Below are 24,381 nucleotides of genomic sequence, written 5' to 3'. Positions count from 1 at the left end.
GGATAGAGACATCCCACTCTCCCTCCAATGTCTCTTTTGGCCTACTCTAATTGTTAGGAAGATTTTCCTGCCTCTTTTCAAATTTTTCCCTTTGCTCCTGGTTCTGGCCCCTGGGGCCAAATGGAACAAGTTTAGTTTCTTCTCCACATGACAGTCCTTTAAATAGATCAATCTTATGTTTACCCTGAGTCCTCTTGCTTTCCAAGTTAAAAATGTTTAGTTCCCTCAGTTGATCATCATATAAATGAATTCAAGACCCTTCATCGTCTTGATTATCTTACTCTGGACACCCCCAATTTATTTGACTATCTTAAACCATGATACTCCAAACAGGACACAGTATTACTGATGAAGTTGAGCAAGTCAGATTACAGTGGGACAATCATTTCCCTATTCCCAAAAACTGTTTCTCTTAATGCTGCCCAAGATCTCTTAGTTTTCTTGACTGTTAAATCACACTTCATTGAACCCCAACATCTATTTCAGAATAGCTGTTGTCTCTCCATGATTCCCAATTATATATATATATATATATATGTATATATATATGTATATATGAATGAAGTGGTTTAATAAAGTCAAGTGCAATACTTTATATTTATCCCCATTGTTTTAATGTTTGTCCTTCATTTTCAAAGAAGAACAAATTTGAGTGAGGGGGTGCTATGCTAAGTCTCCAGCCTCACTTTCTCTTCTAGAGCCAACTGGATCAATGGCCAGATATAAATCAGGACAACTGAAGATGATCCTGAATGTGAGGGAATTAGGATGAAATGACTTGTCCAAGGTCACTCAACTAGTAAGAGTCAAGTGTCTGAGGCTGGATTTGAACTCCCATCCTCCTGATTTCAAGACCAGTGATCTATATACACTGTGTTACCTAGCTGCCCCTTAGAATAGATACACTGTTGAATTTAGATTTATTTCATTGCACTAACTTTTCTAGATCTTTTTGTATTATGTATTGTTATTTACTGGTCTGCAGATCTGAAGAGCATACAATCTTTAGAGTCATTGATAAAAGTGGTTAAACAGCACAGAGTCAAGTACAGATTCCTAGACTTCTCTACTGGAACTTTCTTGTTGATAATTGAGCCATTGACAAGCTAGTCTTTGAGTTTGGACATCCAATTTTATTATGGTGTTGTCTAATCTTGTATCTCTCCATCTTCTCTACAAAGATATAGTATGAGTACTTTTATAAAAAATTTCATTAAGATCAAGATAAAATATATCCAAAATATCTGAGATTAGTCTAACTTGACCTGTTTTTGATGTTGACTCTTGGTAATCATCTCTTCCCTTTCTAAATGGTTAACCATCATTTAGTTCAAAATCCATTCTAGAATTATCCCTGGAATCAAAATCAAGCTCACTGGTCTCTGTGACCACATGCCCAAGGAAATAGGTCACTGAAGGTTTAAGTAATCTCAGGAATAGCCTCAAGTGGAATATATTTTATTAAAACACCCAAGAGACACTAAGGATATAGGAGAACATTTTATATATTTCCCTGATAAAAAAGGAGCTTGAAATAAAATGCAGTGGCTGTCTTTGCCTATTCGGAGTGCTCTACCTTACCCTTGAGAATCCATTTCTAGGCTTACCTTTTGTATTCTTAATTTCTTTAGAAAAGAGAGCAAAGGAATGTTTCAAAGTCATTCACCTACCCCAAGAGAGTGGATTTAAGATTCTCTACCACATGGTCTCTATTACTTTTCCAGCCTCATTTCACATTACACTTCTCCACTTCAAATAATTGGACTTCTAACTGTGCCCCACTTCCTAACTGTGCAGTCTCTCACCTCCATGCATTCATGTAGGCTTTGGAACAAACTTCCTGTTCCTCTCTACCTCTTAAAACCCTTTTCTTTCTGCTAGGCTTAGTTCAGTTGCTACTTCTTCCTTGAAGACTTCCTTAATTACTTATCTTCACATGACCTCCAAAATTCTCTTTTCTCACATTTTCCTAAAGCATACTTGCTGGATCTTTGTTTTGTCCCTATTACTTCCTGCCTTATGTTTATGTCCTCACTCCCACCCCAATACTCCAGGAGGCTAGAAAGTTCCATCTAGTCAAGGATCTTGCATTTTTCACCACTGTAATTTTCTTAACACCTAACATAGTCCCTTGAATGTAGGAGGTATGTAATAAAAGTTGGTTAGATTGAGGGAAAGTTAACTTCAGAAATCTGATACAATGACTTCCTGAATTTTTTTATGGTTGGTACATAAAAGTAAATCAGTCATCTTTGTCTCAAGTTGAAATTTATTTTTAATTTTGTTCCTTTAAGCAAGGGGTTCTTAATCTGACATCTGTGAACTTAAAGTTTTTTGTTTCTTTGTTTTTAATTATTGCATTTTTATTATAATTGGTGTCCTTTGTGATTATGTATATTTTATTTTATGCATTTAAAAACATTCTTAAATGGGGTCCATAGGATTCACTAGATTGCCAAAGGGGTCCTAAAAACAAAAAAAGGGTTAAAGCCCTATTCTAAAGACTGTATATTTAGTTTTTAGTTTTGTTGATATATTCAGCTGTGACCAGCAATTATAAAGGTTTGCTCTGAAGTGTGTTCTAAGGCTTCCCATATCATTTCCCTTCTCTTTTCCCATTAAATGATTGAAAAGTAATTGTGTATTTCTTTTAAAACAGAAAATAACATTTATGTTCATGACCTGTTGACATTTCAACAAATCACTACTGTCTCAAAGGCAAAGGGGGCATCTCTGTTTACCTGTGATCTCCAAGTAAGTACAGGCAAGATAATTTATTGTTTTTTAGTTTTTTCTAACTTAATGGAGTAGGATAGTGGTATGAGTTTTCCAAAATAGCAGAAATGAAAAATAATGTTTGTTTTGGTTTGAATATAGACCAACCTTCAAATAAACTATGCCTCTAAAATGACTTTTCTTTAAAAAGGAAAGAAAATGCAGAAACATTGTGAAAAATTATTGCACAAAATTACTATATCAAAATTTTACTGTAAAACTTTTTAGTCAAATAAACATGGTTTTCATTTTTATATATTTATTCTGTCTTCTTTACTTTTGTTAAAATAGATTAAGAATGCAATTATAAGTTGAACTCTGGTTTTATACAGGGCAGTTTTGAGGAAGAATATGGCCTATGTTTGGACCAGTACCTAAATATTTAAGTGAGAGGGGAGTATATAAGAGAGCTCTTTTCAGATCATATAAGACTTGGGTTCAAATCCTGCCTCTAACATATACTAGATTGTGATCCCAGACAAGTCATTAACCTCTCAGTGCTCTAATCACTAAGACTATTAAGTTTTAGTGAGGGGTCAGTCTATATTATTAGAAGTAATTTCCTCCTTTAGGACATCCTATGCCAATAAAATTATAGTTTACTTCTTATATCCCTCCCCTACATAATGAGTTTTTCATCATTGTTGGGTTGTTCTCTCCATTCATGCAGATAACAACTTAACTAAAGGTTTTCATTCTTTATGATGGGTGACCAGCAAGTAAGTCAACTTTCTGATGATAAACCTTTGCAAAGCAAAAAAAAAAAAGTTGGTTTAGTCTATCAGTGATGCCGTATTCCTGAGTCAGATTTTGCTCTAATGACATGGCCGTCAAGAACCCAGGCCTAAAGTAACCTGAATGACAGTGTGCCAGCCTAGAAGTCAAGTTTTACCATAGTGAATCCTTACCGGCTTACTAATAGAGCATTAAATCAACTTCCATAATCACTATTAAATCATGAAATACTCAGAATATATCCTCAGAGAGCTTATGATTTCATTTAGAAAAGATAGGTTTCTTTATCATTTCACTTTCTTCTGTAGGGAAACTTTCCTGATATATTCTATTCAGGTCTGCTCTCTCATTTTTATTCTTTTGACATTATTATGTACCCAGTTATTAATATATTTTTTTTGCTAACAATTGCTTGTTGTTATTTTTGATTCATGTCATGTTAGTACATTTTGGTCTTCTTAATTTAATGATTGATCCCTCATGAGAAGAGATCAAGTATTTTATTTCTTTGTGCTTCTTCTTAGTACTAAGTTCATTGTTTTGCACAGGATAGGTTTTTTTGAGATATTGTGTGTATATGATGTGTGTGTGTGTGTGTGTGTGTGTGTGTGTGTGTGTGTCTGATAACAATAACAAACAAAAACAAATAATGTTGTAACAACTGGGAATATAATGTGGAAAATATAGAATGGATCATATCTGAGTAGAATAAATCAAGAAAGACTCCCTGAAGAAAGTGGATTTGGAGCCAGATTTGAAAAGAGATGAGAGAGATAGACACAAAGGAAAAAAAGAATATGATGACAAATGTTTTTTCATAAGTGAGATCTGTGCCTACAGATTAATTATGTGTTTATCATGTCAGTATATAATAAACATATATAGCATATGATTTTAGTGTCTCAAGTTGGGAGGGTTACCACACTTACTTTTATAAGCCTCATCTAGGTCTGACAGGTTAGTAATCCTAAGTGAAAGATTTTGGTCTCTTTCCTTTTGGTCTGTTCCAGATGGTGACAGGTTGTCTGGTCAGATTCTGACTTGACAGGAACGAGGTGCTTGTTAGCTAGTCTGATGGGAAAGGGAAGAGCCTGACTTTGTTGGATTTTTGTAAACCAGAGTTGGATGATGAAAAGCTTTTAATGGAATGTGGAGAGAAGATGGCAAGGGAGGGAGCACAATAACAGCAACTAGCTACTGTGAAAATTAACCTGTGAGCACATTTACCATCGATAGCTTATCACATTTCTGGTCTGTATAAGAGTAATAGGTTTAGATATATGAAAGAGACATCAAAAAGAAAAGGAAATATAATTTACCCAGCAGAGGTTTGTATTGTTTGAATAGAACATTTATTAAAATCTGTACCTTCAGGCAGAAGCCTGGAAAAAAAGACTACCAAGATTATGATTTTTTTCCCATTCACTGTTACATTTTGGGTATCAGCAGCATTCTCCTGGCCTCCTCCGATAAGATGAATTTTCTGAGAGAATCATTGGGACTATCTTAAATTAATTCATTTGAAACAGAGGAAATATCCATTTTTAGCTACACTTTAGCTTTGAACTAATTGGGAGTTCTGTGGCTCTGTTGTATGGTTTTCTTCATATTTCCTACTATGCTGTCAATACTTTTGATTCTCTTATCAGCACACTGAAACAGGTGAGGAGGTGCTTCGCATGTGTGTGGCTGTGAAGAAGAAACTTCAGCTGTATTTCTGGAAGGACCGAGAGTTTCATGAACTGCAAGTAAGTTCAGTTGTGAGTCAGGATGTGAGCCCCTGCTAAAGTTGGTATGTACTCTGAAATCCTCCCAATTGACCTATTTCAGAATTTAGGAGTTCAGTTCTAATTCTCCCTGGGAGAGGCACCATAACCTAGCTTCTCTCAGAGGTTAAAGCTAACCTTGGAATCAGGAAGACCAGTCAATATTCACTATATGACTATGAACTAGTTACTCAACTTCTGTGCCCCAGATAATGAGCTATATTGATAATTAAGTTCCTCAGTGTGGGGAGCTCTTTACACTGATGAAATCACAGGTCTAGTTTAAGGGGAAAAAAGAAGGCTCCCTACATGATAACTCTGCCACTCATTTCTCCAGAGTTCTTACTTTAAAAGATATATGTGATACAAATTCAGTCAATGAAAATTCAATCATTTGAACTCTTTGTTGAGCCAGTGAGTATTTATTTCACTCCAAACATCTCTTGTTCAGTGTATGGTAGGAAGCTACTCCTAAGGGGGCAATTCTAATACTGTGCTTCACTCTGGCATGACTGATTTTTCAAAATGAGGGTTAGAAGAGAACATTATACACATCAACTACATTGTGAATTGATAAACTATGATGGATGCAGTTCCTCTCAGCAATTCAGGGATCAAGGACAATCATGAGAGATCTTTTATGGATAAGACCATTCACATCCAGAGGGAAAAAAACAAAACCATACCACAGAGTCTGACTGGATATTATGTTCAATTTCAAAAACCTTCTCTTTTGTTTTTCCCTTCCTATCTCATGGTTTTCTCTCTTTTCCCTTACTCTTAATTCCTCTTACACAAAATGACTAATATGTAAATATGTTAAATGCAAATGTACATGGAGAACTTTTACCAGACTGTCTGCTGCCATGGGGGGGGGGGGGAGAAAGGGAGGGGGGTAAAAAAAAATGTAAAGTTATAAATATGCAAGTAAATAAATTTTGAAAAACTTCCATAACATGTAATTGGAAAAATAAAATATCAATCAAAATGAGAGTAAGGATAGCAGATCATGATTTCTGATTCTTAACATATTTCCCAGATGAATTGACTCTGTCTTTTTTCAGGGGGACTTTAGTGTACCAGATGTGCCCAAATCCATGGCATGGTGTAAAAATTCCATTTGTGTGGGTTTCAAGAGAGACTACTATCTTATAAGGGTAAGTTCTCAACTTGACACAGCAGAACACATTTATGTTGTTTTTGCAAATTTGCAAAAATCTTACTGTGTACACAGGCAGAGAAATTTTCACTTAGTAAATGTAACTCCCCAGCACAGTTAAATACAACAAATACTTGTTAATCACCTGTTCTATAGAAATCACTCTTACAGGATCTGGGGGAAAAAGTTTAAATGAGATTAAGTCCTTCATTGGACTTAACTTTCAATTGTAGTCAGATATAATACAAAACCAATTACTTTTTGATATTTTTCTTACTCTAAGGGTAAAGTTGCATTGGGAAGTCCAGGAAAATGTCATTAGCAAAAAAAATCAGGAAAGACTATATAAATGAACTTGCTTTTATTTGCACTGAGCTTTAAAGCCTAGGTGAGAATTCAATAGAGCCCATTCTAAGCATATGAACAGTGTGAACAAAGAGAGATAGGAGATGTCTGTATTAAGGCTCAGAATGTGTTAATGAGTTCAGAGGGTAGTTTACTTTGAATAGACTATAGAGCAAAGGTTCTTAACCTAGGTTCTATGAATCTACTTTTTTATAGTTTGATAACTATATTTCAGCATAATTGTACCTTTGTGCTATGCATTTTTTTGTGCATTTGAATATTCTAAGAAGGGGTTGGATTCACAAAGGAATCCAGGACACACAAAAAATTAAAAACCCTTGCTCTAGAGTAAATGGAAGGGGAGTAATAGAAAATAAGGCAGGTGTTGGAGTGGAAAGGAGAATTGTGAGCTGGGTTCTGAACTCCTTTAGAAAGGACAGAGAATAATCTGGGGCTGACTGGCAGGTAATAGCCACAGGAACTAAGATGATATATCCTCTGTAAAATAAAGAACTTAGATAATAATTGTAATGGCATTTTGTGCAGTGAACAGTATATACTCAGTATATAGTTAGTGCTGCATAAATGCTGGCCATTATTACTATATTGTTAGATGACTTCTTAAGTCCCTTCCAAGTCTAAATCTGTGGTAGTATGAAGAAATGAACCTAAGCAAAGGAGTTGTTCAGTAATGGTGCTTGGGCCTGAACTTGGTGTAGAAGATGCAGCATGCCTCCTTCTCCTCCTCCTCTTCCTGGCAAGGTTTGGGAGATGGGGATGGGATTTTGAGGAAAGAAAGTACATCCAAGTATAGAGAGCAGTGCAGCTCCTCTGGAAAGTTTCTGTGATTGCAAGGAAAGAAGAAACGAGGTCTAATGGGAAGACAGCCTATTAAAAGTAGAAGGAGGGACAGCTAGGTGGCACAGTCGATAGAGCACTGGCCCTGGAATCAGGAGATCCTGAGTTCAAATGTGGCCTCAGACACTTAACAATTACCTAGCTGTGTGGCCTTGGGCAAGCCACTTAACCCCATTGCCTTGCAAAAAAAAAACAAAACAAAAACTTATCCAAAGCAGAAACTTTTTTCCTTGTTTGTTTTCTGCCTTTCTTGGTATTCACAGGGCATAGCATAGTGCCTGCTACACTCGAAGGCAAATAAGAAATACTTGTTGACTTGAATATCTTCCTTCCAGTTTCTGGGCTTTCAGTCTAAGGACAATGTTTTAAAGCCCTCCTCATAAGAGGATGATATATATTTTAAAAGTATGAATATGTGTTAATTCTTTTTCTCTATCAAAAAATCTACGGTTCTGATAGAGAAGAGGAAGAAAAATCCTTCTATATCATATTCAGGTTCTAAAGCAGAATTGAGAAATTTTCTAGTTCTTTTGTTCTCTATTTTTCAGTAAGAACACTATCAAACAAGGTTACTGAACTTTTTTTTATTTTTGTAGGTAGATGGAAAAGGTTCCACCAAAGAGCTCTTTCCAACAGGAAAACAACTGGAGCCCTTGGTGGCTCCTTTGGCAGATGGAAAAGTAGCTGTTGGTCAGGATGATCTCACTGTGGTATTGAATGAAGAGGGCAACTGTACACAGAAGTGTGCCCTGAATTGGACCGATATACCAATTTCCATGGGTGAGAACCAGCAGTAACTGTTACCTTTCCTATGCCTTTCCCTTTCTCCCCATTGTCATCTTGACTCTCTAATGAATGTAGTCTGAATCATTAGCTTCAGATGTGTATGGTATGGTTTTTATCACCCATCATATTTTCCTTATTACAAGTAGTTGGATTTTTATAATCATTAAAAATTGAGGACATGCTGCATTTTTCCAAAACAAAGTTTGACCGCCATATTAAATAGGTAAGTCAAATCGACACTGTTTTCATACTCCCTGTGTTGTTTCACACTTTTTTACTTTTGTTCATACTCTTTCTTCTTACTAGAATACTCTTTTTTGGCCAATGAGTAAGAACAAACTAGAAACAAGATCCAGATGACTCCAGACCATGCTTCATATAGATTCACCCCAGACATCTTTAAATAGCCATACACATAATTCAAATTTACCTACCCCCTTGGTATATACATCTATCCATAAATGTATGTTTAAATTTTGCTAATGACCTAGTCTATTATACTACAATCATTTCCCATTTTATTAGGCCTCCCTCTCTGTTGAATCCTCTCTTTAACAAAGAAATTTTAAGTGTTATTGAACAAAACAGCTGCATCTGATAGTTTACAGCATTCTGCTGATGTAATTGTGCACCTCTTACAAAGGTGGGGGGGAGTATGTTCAAGTTTAGATTCTGCAATTAATCTTGGTTTAGCTGCCTTTTCCTTTTTTTTTTGTTTGCATTATTATAGTCACAGTGTATTTTGCCTTTGTTTATATGATTACAGTAATTGTATATATTCTTTTGATCTTGCTTCTTTTACTCTATCCAATTATACAAACTGGTTAACATTTTTAGTGAGTGATTAATTGAGATTTCCAGCTCTTTGTGCTTAATCTCCTTACAAATGAGTTTTATTGTGTTTGTAGCTAGATGTTTGGAAATTAAATGAACTACTTGTTTTTTTTTTAATTTATTTTTATTAAAGATATTATTTGAGTTTTATAATTTTCTCCCCCAATCTTACTTCCCTCCCCCTACCCCCCCCACGGAAAGCAGTCTGTCAGTCTTTACTTTGTTTCCATGTTGTACATTGATCCAAATTGAGTGTGATGAGAGAGGAATCATATCCTTAAAGAAGAGACAAGAAGTCTAAGAAGTAACAAGATCAGACAATAAGATATCTGTTTTTTTTCCTAAATTAAAGGGAATAGTCCTTGAACTTTGTTCAAACTCCAAGCTCCTTATCTGGATACAGATGGCACTCTCCTTTGCAGACAGCCAAAAATTGTTCCCGATTGTTGCACTGATGGAATGAGCAAGTCCTTCAAGGTTGATCATCACTCCCATGTTGCTGTTAGGGTATACAGTGTTTTTCTGGTTCTGCTCATCTCACTCAGCATCAGTTCATGCAAATCCCTCCAGGCTTCCCTGAAATCCCATCCCTCCTGGTTTCTAATAGAACAATAGTGTTCCATGACATACATATACCACAGTTTGCTAAGCCATTCCCCAATTGAAGGACATTTACTTGATTTCCAAGTCTTTGCCACCACAAACAGGGCTGCTATAAATATTTTTGTACAAGTGATGTTTTTACCCTTTTTCATCATCTCTTCAGGATATAGACCCAGCAGTGGTATTGCTGGGTCAAAGGGTATGCACATTTTTGTTGCCCTTTGGGCATAGTTCCAAATAGCTCTCCAGAAGGGTTGGATGAGTTCACAGCTCTACCAACAGTGTGATAGTGTCCCAAATTTCCCACAACCCTTCCAACAATGATCATTATCCTTTCTGGTCATATTTGCCAATCTAAGAGGTGTGAGGTGGTACCTCAGAGAAGCTTTAATTTGCATTTCTCTAATAATTAATGATTTAGAGCATTTTTTCATATGGCTATGGATTGCTTTGATCTCCTCATCTGTAAATTTCCTTTGCATATCCTTTGACCATTTGTCAATTGGGGAATGGTTTTTTTGTTTTAAAAATATGACTCAGTTCTCTGTATATTTTAGAAATGAGTCCTTTGTCAGAATCATTAGTTGTAAAGATCGTTTCCTAATTTACTACATTTCTTTTGATCTTGGTTACAGTGGTTTCATCTGTGCAAAAGCTTTTTAATTTAATGTAATCGAAATCATCTAGTTTGTTTTTAGTGATATTCTCCATCTCTTCCTTAGTCATAAACTGCTTCCCTTTCCATGGATCTGACAGATAAACTAGTCCTTGATCTTCTAATTTGCTTATAGTATTGTTTTTTATGTCTATGTCCTGTAACAATTTGGATCTTATCTTGGTAAAGGGTGTTAGGTGTTGGTCTAATCTAAGTTTCTTCCATACTAACTTCCCTTTTTGTTTTTTTGATTTTTGCAAGGCAAATGGGGTTAAGTGGCTTGCCCAAGGCCACACAGCTAGGTAATTATTAAGTGTCTGAGACCAAATCTGAACCTAGGTACTCCTGACTCCAGGGCCACTGCGCCACCTAGCCACCCCCATACTAACTTTCAATTATCCCAGCAGTTTTTATCAAAGAGGGAGTTTTTATCCCAATGGCTGGACTCTTTGGGTTTATCAAACAGCAGGTTACTATAATCATCTCCTGCTTTTACACCTAGTCTATTCCACCGGTCCACCACTCTATTTCTTAGCCAATACCAAACAGTTTTGATGACTGATGCTTTATAATATAATTTTATATCAGATAGGGCTAAGCCACCTTCTTCTGCACTTTTTCATTAAGCTCCTGGCCATTCTTGACTTTTTCATTTCTCCATATGAATTTACTTACAATTTTTTCTAACTCATTAAAGTAATTTTTTGGAATTTTGATTGGTAGGGCACTAAAAAGATAGTTAGTTTAGTTTTGGTAGAATTGTCATTTTTATTATATTAGCTCTACCTATCCATGAGCAGTTGATATTTGCCTAGTTACTTAAATCTGATTTAATTTGTGTGAGAAGTGTTTTATAATTGTTTTCAAAAAGATTCTTAGTCTGTCTTGGCAAATAGACTCCCAAGTATTTTATATTGTCTGAGGTTACTTTGCATGGGAGTTCTCTTTCTAGCTCTTCCTGCTGTATCTTGCTAGACATATATAGAAAAGTTGAGGATTTATGAGGGTTTATTTTATAACCTGCGACTTTGCTAAAATTGCTAATTGTTTTCAGTAGTTTTTTGGATGATTTCTTGGGATTCTCTAGGTAGACCATCATGTCATCTGTACAGAGTGAGAGTTTTGTCTCTTCCTTCCCAATTCTAATTCCTTCAATTTCTTTTTCTTCTCTAATTGCTGATGCTAACATTTCTAATACAATATTGAATAGTAGTGGTGATAATGGGCACCCTTGTTTGACCCCTGATCTTATTGGGAATGCCTCTAGCCTCTCCCCATTGAAAATATTGCTTGTTGATGGTTTCAGATAGATACTGCTAATTATTTTAAGGAACAGTCCATTTATTCCTACACTTTCTAGTGTTTTTAGTAGGAATGGATGCTGTATTTTGTCAAAAGCGTTTTCAGCATCTATTGATATGATCATATGATTTCTGATAGGTTTGTTGTTGATATAATTGAGTATACTAACATTTTTCCTAATACTGAACCAACCCTGCATTCCTGGAATAAATCCTACTTGATCATAATGTATTATCCTAGTGATGACTTGTTGTAATCGTTTTGCTAAGATTTTATTTAAGATTTTTGCATCTATATTCATCAGGGAAATAGGTCTATAATTTTCTTTCTCTGTTTTAACTCTTTCTGGTTTAGGTAATAGCACCATATTGGTTTCATAGAAAGAGTTAGGCAGAGTTCATTTATGATACTAGCAATTTGGTTTTCTTTTTTTTTAATCAAATTGACCAGAGGTTTATCAATTTTATTGGTTTTTTCATAATAGCAACTTTTGGTTTTATTTATTAATTCAATAGTATTTTTGCTTTTGCTTTTATTAATTTATCTTTTAATTTTTAGAATTTCTAATTTGATATTTAATTGGGGATTTTTGATTTGTTCTTTCTTTAATTGTTTTAGTTGCATGTTTAGTTCATTGATTTTTTTCTTTCTCCAATTTATTTATGTAAGCTTTTAGAGCTATAATATATCCCCTGAAAGTCGCTTTGAATGAATCCCATAGGTTTTGGTATGTTGTTTCACTGTTATCATTATCTAAGATAAAATAGTTAATTCTTTCTATAATTTGTTTTTTGGTCCACTCATTTTTTAAAATGAGGTTATTCAGTTTCCAATTTGTTCTGGGTGTATATCTTCTTGGCCCAATATTGCATATGACTTTTATTGCATTGTGATCTGAGAAAGATGTATTCACTATTTCTGTCTTTCTGCAGTTGGTCATTAGGTTTTTATATCTTAGTACATGGTCAATTTTTGTATAAGTTCCATGTACTGCAGAGAAAAAGGTATATTCCTTTCTATCCCCGTTCAGTTTCCTCCACAAGTCTACCATATCTAATTTTTCTAACAATCTATTTACCTCCTTAACTTCTTTGTTGTTTATTTTATGATTCGATTTATCTAGATCTGAGAGTGGGAGGTTGAGGTCTCCCACTAGTAGAGTTTTGCTGTCTATGTCTTCCTATAGTTCTTTCAGCTTCTCCTCTAAAAATTTGGGTGCTGTCCCACTGGGTGCATATCTATCTATCTATCTATCTATCTATCTATATATGTATATATATTCAGTATTGAAATAACTTTATTGTCTATGGTACCTTTTAGGAGGATAAAGTTTCCTTCCTTATCTCTTTTAATGCTATCTATTTTTTCTGCTGCTTTGTCTGAGATAAGGATTGCTACCCCTGCTTTTTTTACTTCAGCTGAAGCAAAATATATTTTACTCCAGCCTTTTACCTTTACTCTATATGTATCTCTCTGCTTCAAATGTTTCTTGTAAGCAGCATATTTTAGGATTCTGGTTTTTAATCTACTCTGCTATTTGCTTACATTTTAAGGGAGAATTCATCCCATTTACATTCAAAGTTATGATTACTAATTCTTTATTGCCCTCCATGCTATCTTCCCTCTTTTTGTATTTTTCCCCCTTTCCCCCCTTATCCATATTTCCCAGTATTTTGTTTCTGAATACCACCCCCTTCAGTGTGTTTGCCCTCCTATATCACCCCTCCCCTTTCTTTCCCCTTTCCTTTTGTTATTTCCCCCTTTTTCCCCTACTCCCCTTCCCTTTCTCCATCCCTCCTCCCCTTTTCCCCTTTTAATACTTGAAAGGTTAGATGTTTTATAAGTTAACTGAGTATGTGTAGGTTGACTTTAAGCCAAGTCTGATGAGAAGATTCAGGTGTTTCTCATCTGTTCCCTTCTTCCCCTCTATTACCATAGGTTTTTTTTTTGGTACCTCTTAGTGTAATGAGATTTACCCCATTTAATCCCCTCCCTCCTCCTGTCTCCTTCCTGTCCCCCTTTTTAAGGAGGTAGTGTTTTTTTAGATCATTCTATCTGAGTCATAGAAAATTCTGAGTGTCTGTTACTTCTAGTTCAGTATATTCTATCTAATAGAGTTAAAATTCTTGAGAGTTATTAGAGTCTTTCTCTCAAGTGGGGTTAAAACCAGTTACATCTCTTTAGATACCAGTCTCATGGATAGGTCATGAATGTCCATCATTTCTGGCTAGGTATATTCTCTCTTTGTTAGAATTACAATTCTCAAGATTTATGAGAATCTTTTTTTCCCATGCTGGGATATAGCCAGTTTCAACTTACTGGATAGCAGTTTTTTTCCTTTTACCGCTCCTCCCCTTTTTAACCTTTTCATGTATCTCTTGAACCTCCTGTTTGATGTCCAAATTTTCTATTTAGCTCTGGTCTTTTCATCAGGAATTTTTGGAATTCTTCCATTTTGTTAAATGTCCATCTTTTTCCCTGGAAGAGAAGGCTCAGCTTTTTGGGGAAAGTAGATTCTTGGCTGCATTCCAAGTTCCCTTGCGCTTCGAAATATCTTGTTCTAGGCCCTTAGATCCCTTAATGTTGATGCAGCCAGGTCCTTTGTGATCCTTACTGTGGCTCCTTGATATTTAAATTGTTTCTTTCTGGCTGCTTGCAGGGTTTTCTCTTTTATCTGATAATTCTGGAATTTGGCCACAACATTCCTGGGTGTTTTCATTTTAGGATCTTTTTCTGGTGGGGGATTGATGTATTCTTTCAATAACTACTTTGCCCTCTGGTCCCATGATATCAGGGTAGTTTTCCATCACTAGATCCTGTAATATTAAGTCCAGGCTTTTTTTCTCTTCAATGTTTTCAGGAAGTCCTATAATTCTCAGGTTGCCCCTCCTCGATCTATTCTTGAGGTCAGTGGTTTTGTTGAGGAGGTATTTTACATTTTCTTCTATTTTTTTTCTATTTTTTGATTTTGTTTAACTGACTCTTGCTGTCTCATGGAGTCATTACTTTCTTCATTAACCTTTTGCAACTCCTTTTCCCATTGGTCAATTGTACTTTTGAAAGAGCTTTCCATTTGACCAATTGAGGTTTTGAGAAAATTATTTTCTTTTTGCATTTGTCCAATTGAGGATCTGAGAGAATTATTCTCATTTTGTATTTGTCCAGTTGATGATGTGAGAGATTCATTCTCATTTTGTAATTGTCCAATTGAGGATCTTAGAGATTTATTCTCCTTTTGTATTTGTCCAATTGTACTTTCTAAGGATTTGTTTTCTTGTTGCAAGGTATTAATTGTCTCTCCCAAATTTTCCAGTTGATTTTTAAGCTCCTTATTTCTTCAAGGAAGTCGTTCTGTGCTGAAGACCAGATTGTATTCTACTCAGAGGTTCTAGGTCTTTCTGAGTTAGGGTCTTTCCCTTCCAAGAATTTTTCTATGGATCCACCTTTCCGCTGACCCTTCTTCATTTTGCTAAGACCTTGAGTTGGGGAGGAGCTGGTTCACCAGGGCTTGGGATCACTAGAGGCTTTACTCCCTGAGTGCAATTTCTCTGGCTGGCCAGTAGGGGGTGTTGGTTGCTTTCTCTGGAGAGTCTGTGACCTTGATTGAGGCCTTCTCCTTAGCTTGAAGGGAAGAGTTGGAGCTATTGAATTCTTTTGCCTTCAATCAATGGTGGGCTTTACTCTAGCCTGAGGTCATTCACTCTAGATTGTCAGCTGGGCTGATTCTTCTGCTCACACAGCTGGGTCTGAGGCAGAATTAGTGTGCAGTAATGGAGGTGTGGACCCTGAGTTCCTCAGACCAGAGGAGCCCAGGGACGGTGTCCGCACATGTCCTGCACCAGAACTCTCCCCCCAGCCCTGTGCACAAGCTCCCGAAGGATCGAACCAACACCAGTGCCTCTGCTCTCTAGTTGACTCAAGCCCCTGCTGTCTAGCCCCACCACCCGAATTCATCTAGTGCTGCTGGGGGAGACAAATCCTGAGGTAGATGTTCTTTCTCCTGGCTTTTCTTTCTGGGTTTTGTGGGTCGGATTTCTTTTAAGAGGTTTGTTTCATATTATAGATGGGGAAAGATCAGGAGACTTTAGAACTGTGCCTGTCTTCTCTCCGCCATCTTGACCAGAAGTCGAACTACTTTTTTCATGAAATAATAAATACCAGTCAGATAGAGAGCTTGGGGCCTCTAGATTAAAAAGAAAAACAAAAACCACTCGCAGAACCTCACTGATTTCTGTTCAATGAAAATTTTCTTTTCTTTTCCTGCCTCTGGTCTAGTCTGTTAGACCTGGTGGTATCATCTGAAGCATTACCTTTGTTATATATGATTCCTTTTCAGTAAGAAGCAGTAGAATTTATGGAGTTTATGACTATTTCTAAGGATGAGGAGTATGCCCATTTTCTTTCAGAAACTCATAATTTACCTGGGGAGAGACAAAGCTTTGTTGCTTGCAACACCCAGAAAAATGCTACAAAGCTGTTTAAAGTCGAGGACTAGATTAGGTAGTCCAAAATGCAGGCAAGGGGAAGATAATTATGAATAGATAGTAAGAGTCAGAGGAGGTTTTGTGGAGATTAGACTTGAGGTGGGTTCTGTGCTAGTTAATGAGGATATAAAGACAAAAATGGAGAGCCCATGTCTGCAGGCTTATGTTTCAAAAGGAAAGACTACTGATATAGGGGACTGGTGGCCAGACAAAGGCAAAATTGACGAGCTGAGCCAGAAGGGTAGTCCTTTCAGATTACCATTCCTAGAGCAAGTGATGTAAGGAGGAAGTGAGATGTGTGATTAGTGGTAGACCAAATAGCAAGATTTTCCAGGATGTTTGGGATAGATAAGTGTGAGGTATAGGTCTGGAGCCAACTAAATGTCTCACTTTCAACTGAAGCTCTCTTACTCACTGGCCAGTAAAAGGTATTCTAGGCATGAGAAAGAACATGAATAGGGCTGCTAGGTGGTGTAGTGGATAAAGCACCGGCCCTGGAGTCAGGAGTACCTGGGTTCAAATCCGGTCTCAGACACTTAATAATTACCTAGCTGTGTGGTCTTGGGCAAGCCACTTAACCCTGTTTGCCTTGCAAAAAAATCCTAAAAAGAAAAAAGAAAGAAAGTACATGAACATAGGCAAAAAAAAAATGGGAAATGACAAAGGGTGCATGAAGACAGCAAGCTTTTTATATTGACCTAGCCAGAGTAGATGATTTATATTGGGGATTTTTGTTATTATTGTTAAGTCATGTTCAATTTTGTCTACTCTTTGTTACCCCATTTGGGGGTTTTCTTGGTGCTTTGCCATTTCTTTCTCCAACTCATTTTATCGATGAGGATACTTAGGCAAATAGGATTAAGTAATTTGCCCAGGGTCACACAGCTAGTAAGTCTCTGAGGTGGATTTGAATTCAGGTCTTTCTGACTCCAGGCCCAGTGAGCTCTCTACTGTATTAAAGTCAGGTCAAATGGATCTATTTAATGGAGAGCCTTGAAGGTTAGAGACAGACATGTTTTTAAGCAGCTTAAGGAGAAAATTGTCTTATAGAATAACTCTGAAATTCTCTAATATAGTTCCAGAGACCAAATAACATCAAAGTCCCCTTTACCAATTTTGGTATTTTCAGCTAAGAAAAACCTGTAGTTAAACCAAGCTGCAGAGATTTATGTGGGGTGTTGACAAGAGCATTGAATTTGGAGTTGCACAACTTGGAAAGAAAAGCAAGAAAAAGATGGCCTTAGGAACAAACCTTTACAAGAAAAATTCTCCTTAAAAATACACTATCGGTTAAGGTTTGTGCTGTTTCTTTTGTTCTGGATAAGATTCTCATGTTGATCAACACCACAGGACAGTGATCTGTGGTTTGCTTCCTTTGACCTCTGTAAGTAACCCTAGTTTAAAGGAAATAATCCTTGTTCTCCTCACCATGCCTCTCCCATCTGTTGTGGAGGGTGCAGGCAGCTCATGCTGCTCTCACTATGTTTTCTCCTTGCTTATTTCTTCTGCACCAAATAGGAAGGAGAAATGAGTGATGCTTCTGAGGGCAGAGGTTCTGTTAGTTCTTTGAGTGGAACTAGCTAGAGTTGGGTGAGGTCATCTAGTTTTGTCCTTCCTCCAAACTGGACAGCCATAAAAGAGTAGCAGTCAGCTAGAATCCTGCTTGAGTAAAATATTTATCCCAGATGATAGTCATGTATGAAAAGACCCTCTTCTCCCTCCCGCCCCTTTTCATACCCGAGCAGTTTTTCATGTAAGGTTGTATTGTCCCTTCGCAGAGCACCAACCTCCATATATCATTGCGGTGTTGCCTCGATATGTGGAGATCCGGACATTTGAGCCCCGGCTGCTGGTGCAGAGCATTGAGTTACAGAGACCCCGCTTCATTACTTCAGGAGGGTGAGGACTTGCCTCTTACTTTATCCTTCAGAACTTTCATGGCATCTAAAGGCCATTCCATTCATCCTTTGCTTTACTCTTCATGACTCTTGTTCCTGCCTTCAGTTCAGATATCGTCTACGTGGCCAGCAATCATTTCGTCTGGCGACTTATCCCTGTCTCTATAGCGACACAAATCCAGCAGCTTCTCCAGGACAAGCAGTTTGAATTGGCCCTACAGCTGGCGGTAAATTTCATATTTCTTCCTGAATTCCTCATTTTCCCTTAGAGCAAGCCAAAGCAAGTTTTACTTGATTGGCACATACATTCATAAACTCACAGATCCAGAAATGAAAGGGACCTTTGAAGTCATCAAGTCCACCCCTCCCCCTTTGTAAATGAGGAACCTGAAGCTCAGAGAGGTGAAAGGATTTTTCCAAGGTCTTACAGGCTGGTGGGGTTGAAATGCAAATCTGGGTCTTCTGATTCCAAATACATCACTGTGCATTTATTGCTGCCATAAACACAAGACTGTGGATGAGTTAGAAGACTTTGATTCCAGCCCTCACTTAGATGTCAAATGCTTGTGGGATTGGAAGTCTCTGAGTTTTGGGGGCCTCAGTTTTTTTATATATGAAATGGAGATAATAGTATCTCATTACATAGCTGTGAGAATAAGATAGTGCTTTGAAAATTGTAAATATATGCCAGTATAAGGCAATTCATTTCAATTCAACAAACTTTTTGTTGATTGACCAGCATATGCAAGATACTATCTGGGAATGAAGAGATAGCTGTGACACAGACCAGATTTTCAGGGAGTTAATTGTTTAATGGGGTAAAATATATGCTTACAAATAATGGTAATGGGGCAGCTGGGTGGTGCAGTGAATAAAGCACCAGTCCTGGAGTCAGGAGGACCTGAGTTCAAATCCGACCTCAGACACTTAATAGTTATTTAGCTGTTTGACCTTGGGCAAGTCACTTAAGCCCATTGCCTTGCAAAAACACCAAAATCCAAATAATGGTAATAGAAGGCAGAATGTGATAGAGGCAAATAAGAGGTCTAGGCAATATACTGTGATAGATGGTGATTGGAGAGGTCATTTCAGTTTGGGAATAGGAAAGAGGAATCATTTAGAAGATTTCACTTGAGCCTTAAAGGGGTAGGAGAAGTTTATTTTAGGTATTAGTGCATTATTTACATAAGCAAAGATATGCATATGGGAGAAGATGAGGGTCTCAGGGTAGGAACACATGGAATTGGAACCTAAAATATGTGAAAGATCTTAAGATAAGAGGGAAGACTGGAATGATAACTTGGAGCTAAGTTATTGGGTACCAGGATCAGAAACTCATGGGTGCTAACATCATCACCATTGGTAGTAATGGAAGTATGTGGTTCTAACACAACTTAGTTAAAAACAACTTGAGGTGTCAAATCACCTTGCCCTGTGACTTTTTTAGCATATTTGCATGAGGTATCATGGAATGCTAGATGGAACAAACATCGTTTAGTCTATGCCATTATTTTTAGATGAGGAAGCTGAGGTCCTGAGAGTGTGACTTGTTTAGTCACATAAACTATTTTAAAGAAGAGCTGGGACTAAGATCAGGTCTCCTGACTTGCAGGCTAGTGCCTTGTTCACTAAACTAGTGTTTTTTTTGTTTTTGTTTTTGTTTTTTTCTTCTTCTTTTCAGTTTAGCAGTGGGGGTTAAGTAACTTGCCCAAGGTCACACAGCTGAGTAATTATTAAGTATCTGACTGTTTGAACTCAGGTCCTCCTGACTCCAGGACTGGTGCTTTATCCACTGTGCCACCTAGGTGCCCCTAAATTAGTAATTTCAAAGTGTGATCCAAGGATTGCTGGGGATCCTTGAGATCTTTTAAGTGGATTTGTGAGGTCAAAATTATGTTAAAATTATACTAAGTTGTTATTTGCTTTTTAAATATTCCTCCTTTTCCAACTACATTTCTGCTTTTTCTTTATATATTTCATCCAAATCGAATGTAAAAGCACATATGAGAATCCACCTATTTTCTGTGAAGCCAGACAAAGATATTTATTAAATTATGGAAGACCTTGCTAGTCTTTTTGATTTGGAAAATTGTTATTTTTCATCATAATATTATGTATATTAACATATTATGATTATTTTAAAAATAAATCAACATTTTAAAATTATTAATTTTAATGACAATTAAATATTGATAGATATAACTCATATAAACAAAAGTTATTTGGGGCTCTCAGTAATGTATTTAAGAGTATAAAGACCAAAAGCAACTTTTTTAGCATTTAACTATCAGAAATTTTTGTCTAATGAAAATTCCCCTTTATGTCATCTGTCACTTCTGTCTTTAGTAACGATAATAGTTGATTTTTCAAGTATCATAAAGTAAATATAAATAAAGACACTTTTTTTGGCAAGGCAATGGGGTTAAGTGACTTGCCCAAGGTCACACAGCTAGGTTATTATTAAGTATCTGAGGTTAGATTTGAACTCAGGTCCTCTTGACTCCAGGGCCAATGTTCTATCCACTGCATCACCTAACTGCCCTAAATGAAGACTCTTAAATCCTAATTTTTGCCTTTTCTAAGGGAATGCTTAACATCATAGAAGATATTTTAGATAGCTGGTAAGACAATACTTAGTTATTAAATAATTTGAGATCAATTTAGTACTAAGCTCTAATACTGATTTAAAGTACAGTTGAGATGGCTTGAATAGTAGAAGATTTCATGAGATTTGTGTGAGTCTTGGACAGCTCCTTGAAGGATAGATGGGATGGGGGAAAGAAAGAATATTTCAGGTAGAGCCAGCAATGTGAGCCAAAGGTATAGCTAGAGGTGCATTGTCAGAAAGGAAAGTATCCCAACTTGGAATAGAAGGTGTATGTTCAGGGTAGTGGCATATACATTTGGATGGATGGGTGGGATCAGATTATGGAATTCTTTGAAAACCAGACCAGATGCAAATGTGAACTGAGACTTGTTTATTCTAAGATGGTAGTAAAAGGAATAGGTATCTAAAAGAGATTTTGGAATGCAGAAATTAGAGGATTTGATGACAAATTAGATTTAAGGGATAAGAGAAAGAGCCAGTAATTTCTAACTTGAATCTAACCGAAATAGGTTAGTTGAACAAGAGAGCCAAATTTGGTTGGAAGATAAAGTTTTTAATATATTGACTCACTCCTTTAAAAAAGGCAAATGTATTCAACATATATTATACCTCTGCTTTATGCTGAGCATTATGTTAGATGTTGGAAGAAGCTGGAGTTGAAGTAAAATTTGTTTCATTTAGTTAGGAATGGGGGTTAATATTTCCACATGTATAGCCATAATACATGATAATGGCTTTAAAGATTTAAAAACAAAATGTTGAGTGAGGTCTTAACAGTAAGGTTATCATCAGCTGAGGGGATTGAAGATTGAAGGAAATGGAATTTGATTTGGGCTTTAAGGAGAGATGGTAGTTCATTCAGGGAATAGGTGGAGGGAGGTCATTTCAGATTGAGCAAAAGGCTTAAAGGCTTATGAGTATTAGGATGTCCTCAGGAAGGTTGTCAGCTGGATGATAGAATGCATGGAAGAGAGAGCAGATTAATGGTAGTATGAGAGGGGAAAATGGTGAAGTGAGAAGAAAGAACAAGGTATTTATTGAGTAAGGAAAGATGAATTTGATTACATTTGAAAGACCTGTGACGGCTTCCAGGTGAAGATTTTCCCTTGGAATGGAGGCATAGGGCAGAAGCTCAAAAGGAAGGTTAGATCTTGAATTAGAGATATGGGAATCAGCTGCATAGAAATGGCAGCAGAAGTCCTGAGCCTGAGTGAGAATGCTGAGAGGGAGTAAAGGCCGGCCAGGCCTACTCTCTTCTAGGATACCCATATTAAGTTCCTAGAAAGAGGATAAGGAGCAATTGAAGGAAGTGGAAAAGTGCTTAGCGAGCAGGAGGAAACCTAGGAGAGTTTGTGCTCTCTCCTGTATGACTGCCTCTCTCCCAGAGGGATTTCTATGTTCCATTGGAAGTAGAGGGCTAGGTGGCGCAGTGGATAGAGTACTGGCCCTGGAGTCAGGAGTACCTGAGTTCAAATCCGGCCTCAGACACTTAATAATCACCTAGCTGTGTGGCCTTGGGCAAGCCACTTAACCCCACTGCCTCACAAAAACTAAAAAAAAAAAGGAAGTAGAGGGCTGAAGTACTGTCTGGTTGAAAGAATGGATTTGGAAACCATTGGAAGATGGGTTGTAACTGAAAATCTGGCAATTGATAAACTGACCAGGGCAGGGAGTATGAAGAGAAAAGTAGAAGGCTAAAGACCCTTAGGGAAGAATTTATTTACAGTTAGGAATGGAAAAAGAAGCCAACAAGGAGGCAGGATGGTCAGAGGTTAGTTGTCTTCTGTATAAGTCTCATGAGAAGCTGAGTGTTGGGACCAGGCAGGCCTGTTCTAATCCTGTTCCAGATACCTACTAGCTATGTGACCTTTGTCAAGTTTCAGTTTCCTCCTTTGTAAAGTGAGGGAGTTGGACTTGAGACCTTCTAAGATCTCTTCCAATTATAAAATTGTGATCCTATAGAAAGAGTTTGAAGGATAGGAATTAAGAAAAAAGGGTCATTGGATTTGGCAAGAAGTCAAGCAAGGCATTTGAATGATGGAGCTAGAATTCATATTGTTATGGGAAGAAGAGACTATAATTCTAAAAAGCATTTGAATGCTTCATCAGTGAAAGGAAGGAGAAATGTTGACAATAGCATGTAGAAGAGCCAAGGGAATGTGTTTTTTGGAGATGAAAGACCAAGAGCATGTTCTAAGGTCTAAGGAAGGAGAGAAAAGGCATCCTGGGGACAGGGATGTATTTAGGCTGGAGAATGAGATGGTAGTCTTAAGAGGAAAAGATGAGAGGAGAGATGTACTTCAGCTGTTGAGGTATAAACAGAATGGAATTCATGATGGAACCCAAAATATTGGGTTTCTCTCAGTTCCATTTTCTTGATCTCTTGGCTCCTTGATCTCCAGGCACAGTGACCTACTTGGTCACGAAGGAAAGTTAAATATTTGATTCCTTACTAAATTTATTTTGCATTGCTATTACATTACCCAGGAAATTTCCTTTGCTTGTTGTGTTTTTTTGATTGTTTTTTTTAAATGAGTCTAAGAACATTGAGCCCTACTTTTGCTTTCTTCCTGTTAGGAAATGAAAGATGATTCTGATAGTGAGAAGCGACAGCAGATCCATCACATTAAGAACCTGTTTGCTTTTAACCTCTTCTGTCAGAAACGTTTTGATGACTCCATGCAAGTTTTTGCAAAACTTGGTACAGGTGAGGAATGGATGTGGGCTAGGATTAGGGTGATAGGAGAGCAGGATTGAGCTCCCTGGGAAGGACAAGGACAAGGATAAGGAAACTTTCCAGAATCTGATTCTGCTACCTAGCAAGGTCCTGTAAATGGCAGTATCTCTTTATAGTTTAGCCTCCTATTATGTGGCTAGCTATTGATATACTCATCAGTTCTCATGAATTCAATGATCATCTTGGTGCAAATGATTCTCAAATCCTGACTTCCAGTCTTAGATTCCCAAAGTAGAAAGAGCATTTATGCTACTGTGCTTTTAAAAATATTATCCCATTTGATCCTCAAGATAACCCTGCAGGTAGGTGGTTATTAGTCTCATTTTACAGTTGAGAAGACTGAAGCACATAGAGACAGAATGACTTATCTAGGGTCACACAGCTAGTCATTCTTTGAGGTCAGGCTTTAACTCAGGTCTTCCTGATTCCAGGCCCAGGGCTTTATCTTCTGCACCACCCAGCTGGGAAGATATTGAGCTAATGAGTTGGAATGACATTGGCTGCCTGGCCATTGACTATCCTATTTTTTTTTTGTTGTTGTTCTGGACCAAAAAACCCACAACTCTAAAACTTATAAGATTGGCAGTTCTTAAGTGTAAACACTGGAATTATTCAGAGATCTGTAATTTCATTAGCATGGATATTCCCTTCACTGACACAAATTGCAATCCCTCTATAATTTAGTAGGTAGTCTTAAAGAATTGTGGCCAAAATAGTAATCACCTTGCTGCCAAATCTGGGATTGAAGATCTTCTGTTAGTTCATCTTCCCCCCCTCCCCCCTTCCCCTTTTAATACTTGAAAGGTAAGAAGCTTCTCAATTTAACTGAGTGTGTG

At 37.1% G+C, this 24,381-nt stretch overlaps 1 protein-coding gene across 2 annotated transcripts in view; it reads left to right on the top strand.

The window, feature by feature from the left end:
• Nucleotides 1–24,381, top strand: part of VPS39 (VPS39 subunit of HOPS complex) — a 59,682-nt gene that overhangs the window by 11,175 nt on the left and 24,126 nt on the right. Inside the window, exons 5-11 of one of the 2 annotated variants that reach the window (XM_074235177.1) lie at nt 2,660–2,754; nt 5,160–5,258; nt 6,341–6,433; nt 8,235–8,418; nt 18,081–18,201; nt 18,307–18,427; nt 23,386–23,515. In XM_074235177.1, the coding sequence (XP_074091278.1) occupies nt 2,660–2,754; nt 5,160–5,258; nt 6,341–6,433; nt 8,235–8,418; nt 18,081–18,201; nt 18,307–18,427; nt 23,386–23,515 (843 nt within the window). The remainder of the gene's footprint in view (nt 1–2,659; nt 2,755–5,159; nt 5,259–6,340; nt 6,434–8,234; nt 8,419–18,080; nt 18,202–18,306; nt 18,428–23,385; nt 23,516–24,381) is intronic. The other variant, XM_074235178.1, reaches the window with a different exon arrangement.

The sequence above is a fragment of the Macrotis lagotis genome, chromosome 4 (genome assembly GCF_037893015.1).
Source record: "Macrotis lagotis isolate mMagLag1 chromosome 4, bilby.v1.9.chrom.fasta, whole genome shotgun sequence".
Classification (NCBI taxonomy): domain Eukaryota; kingdom Metazoa; phylum Chordata; class Mammalia; order Peramelemorphia; family Peramelidae; genus Macrotis; species Macrotis lagotis.
This window is presented reverse-complemented; position numbering and strand designations above follow the sequence as displayed.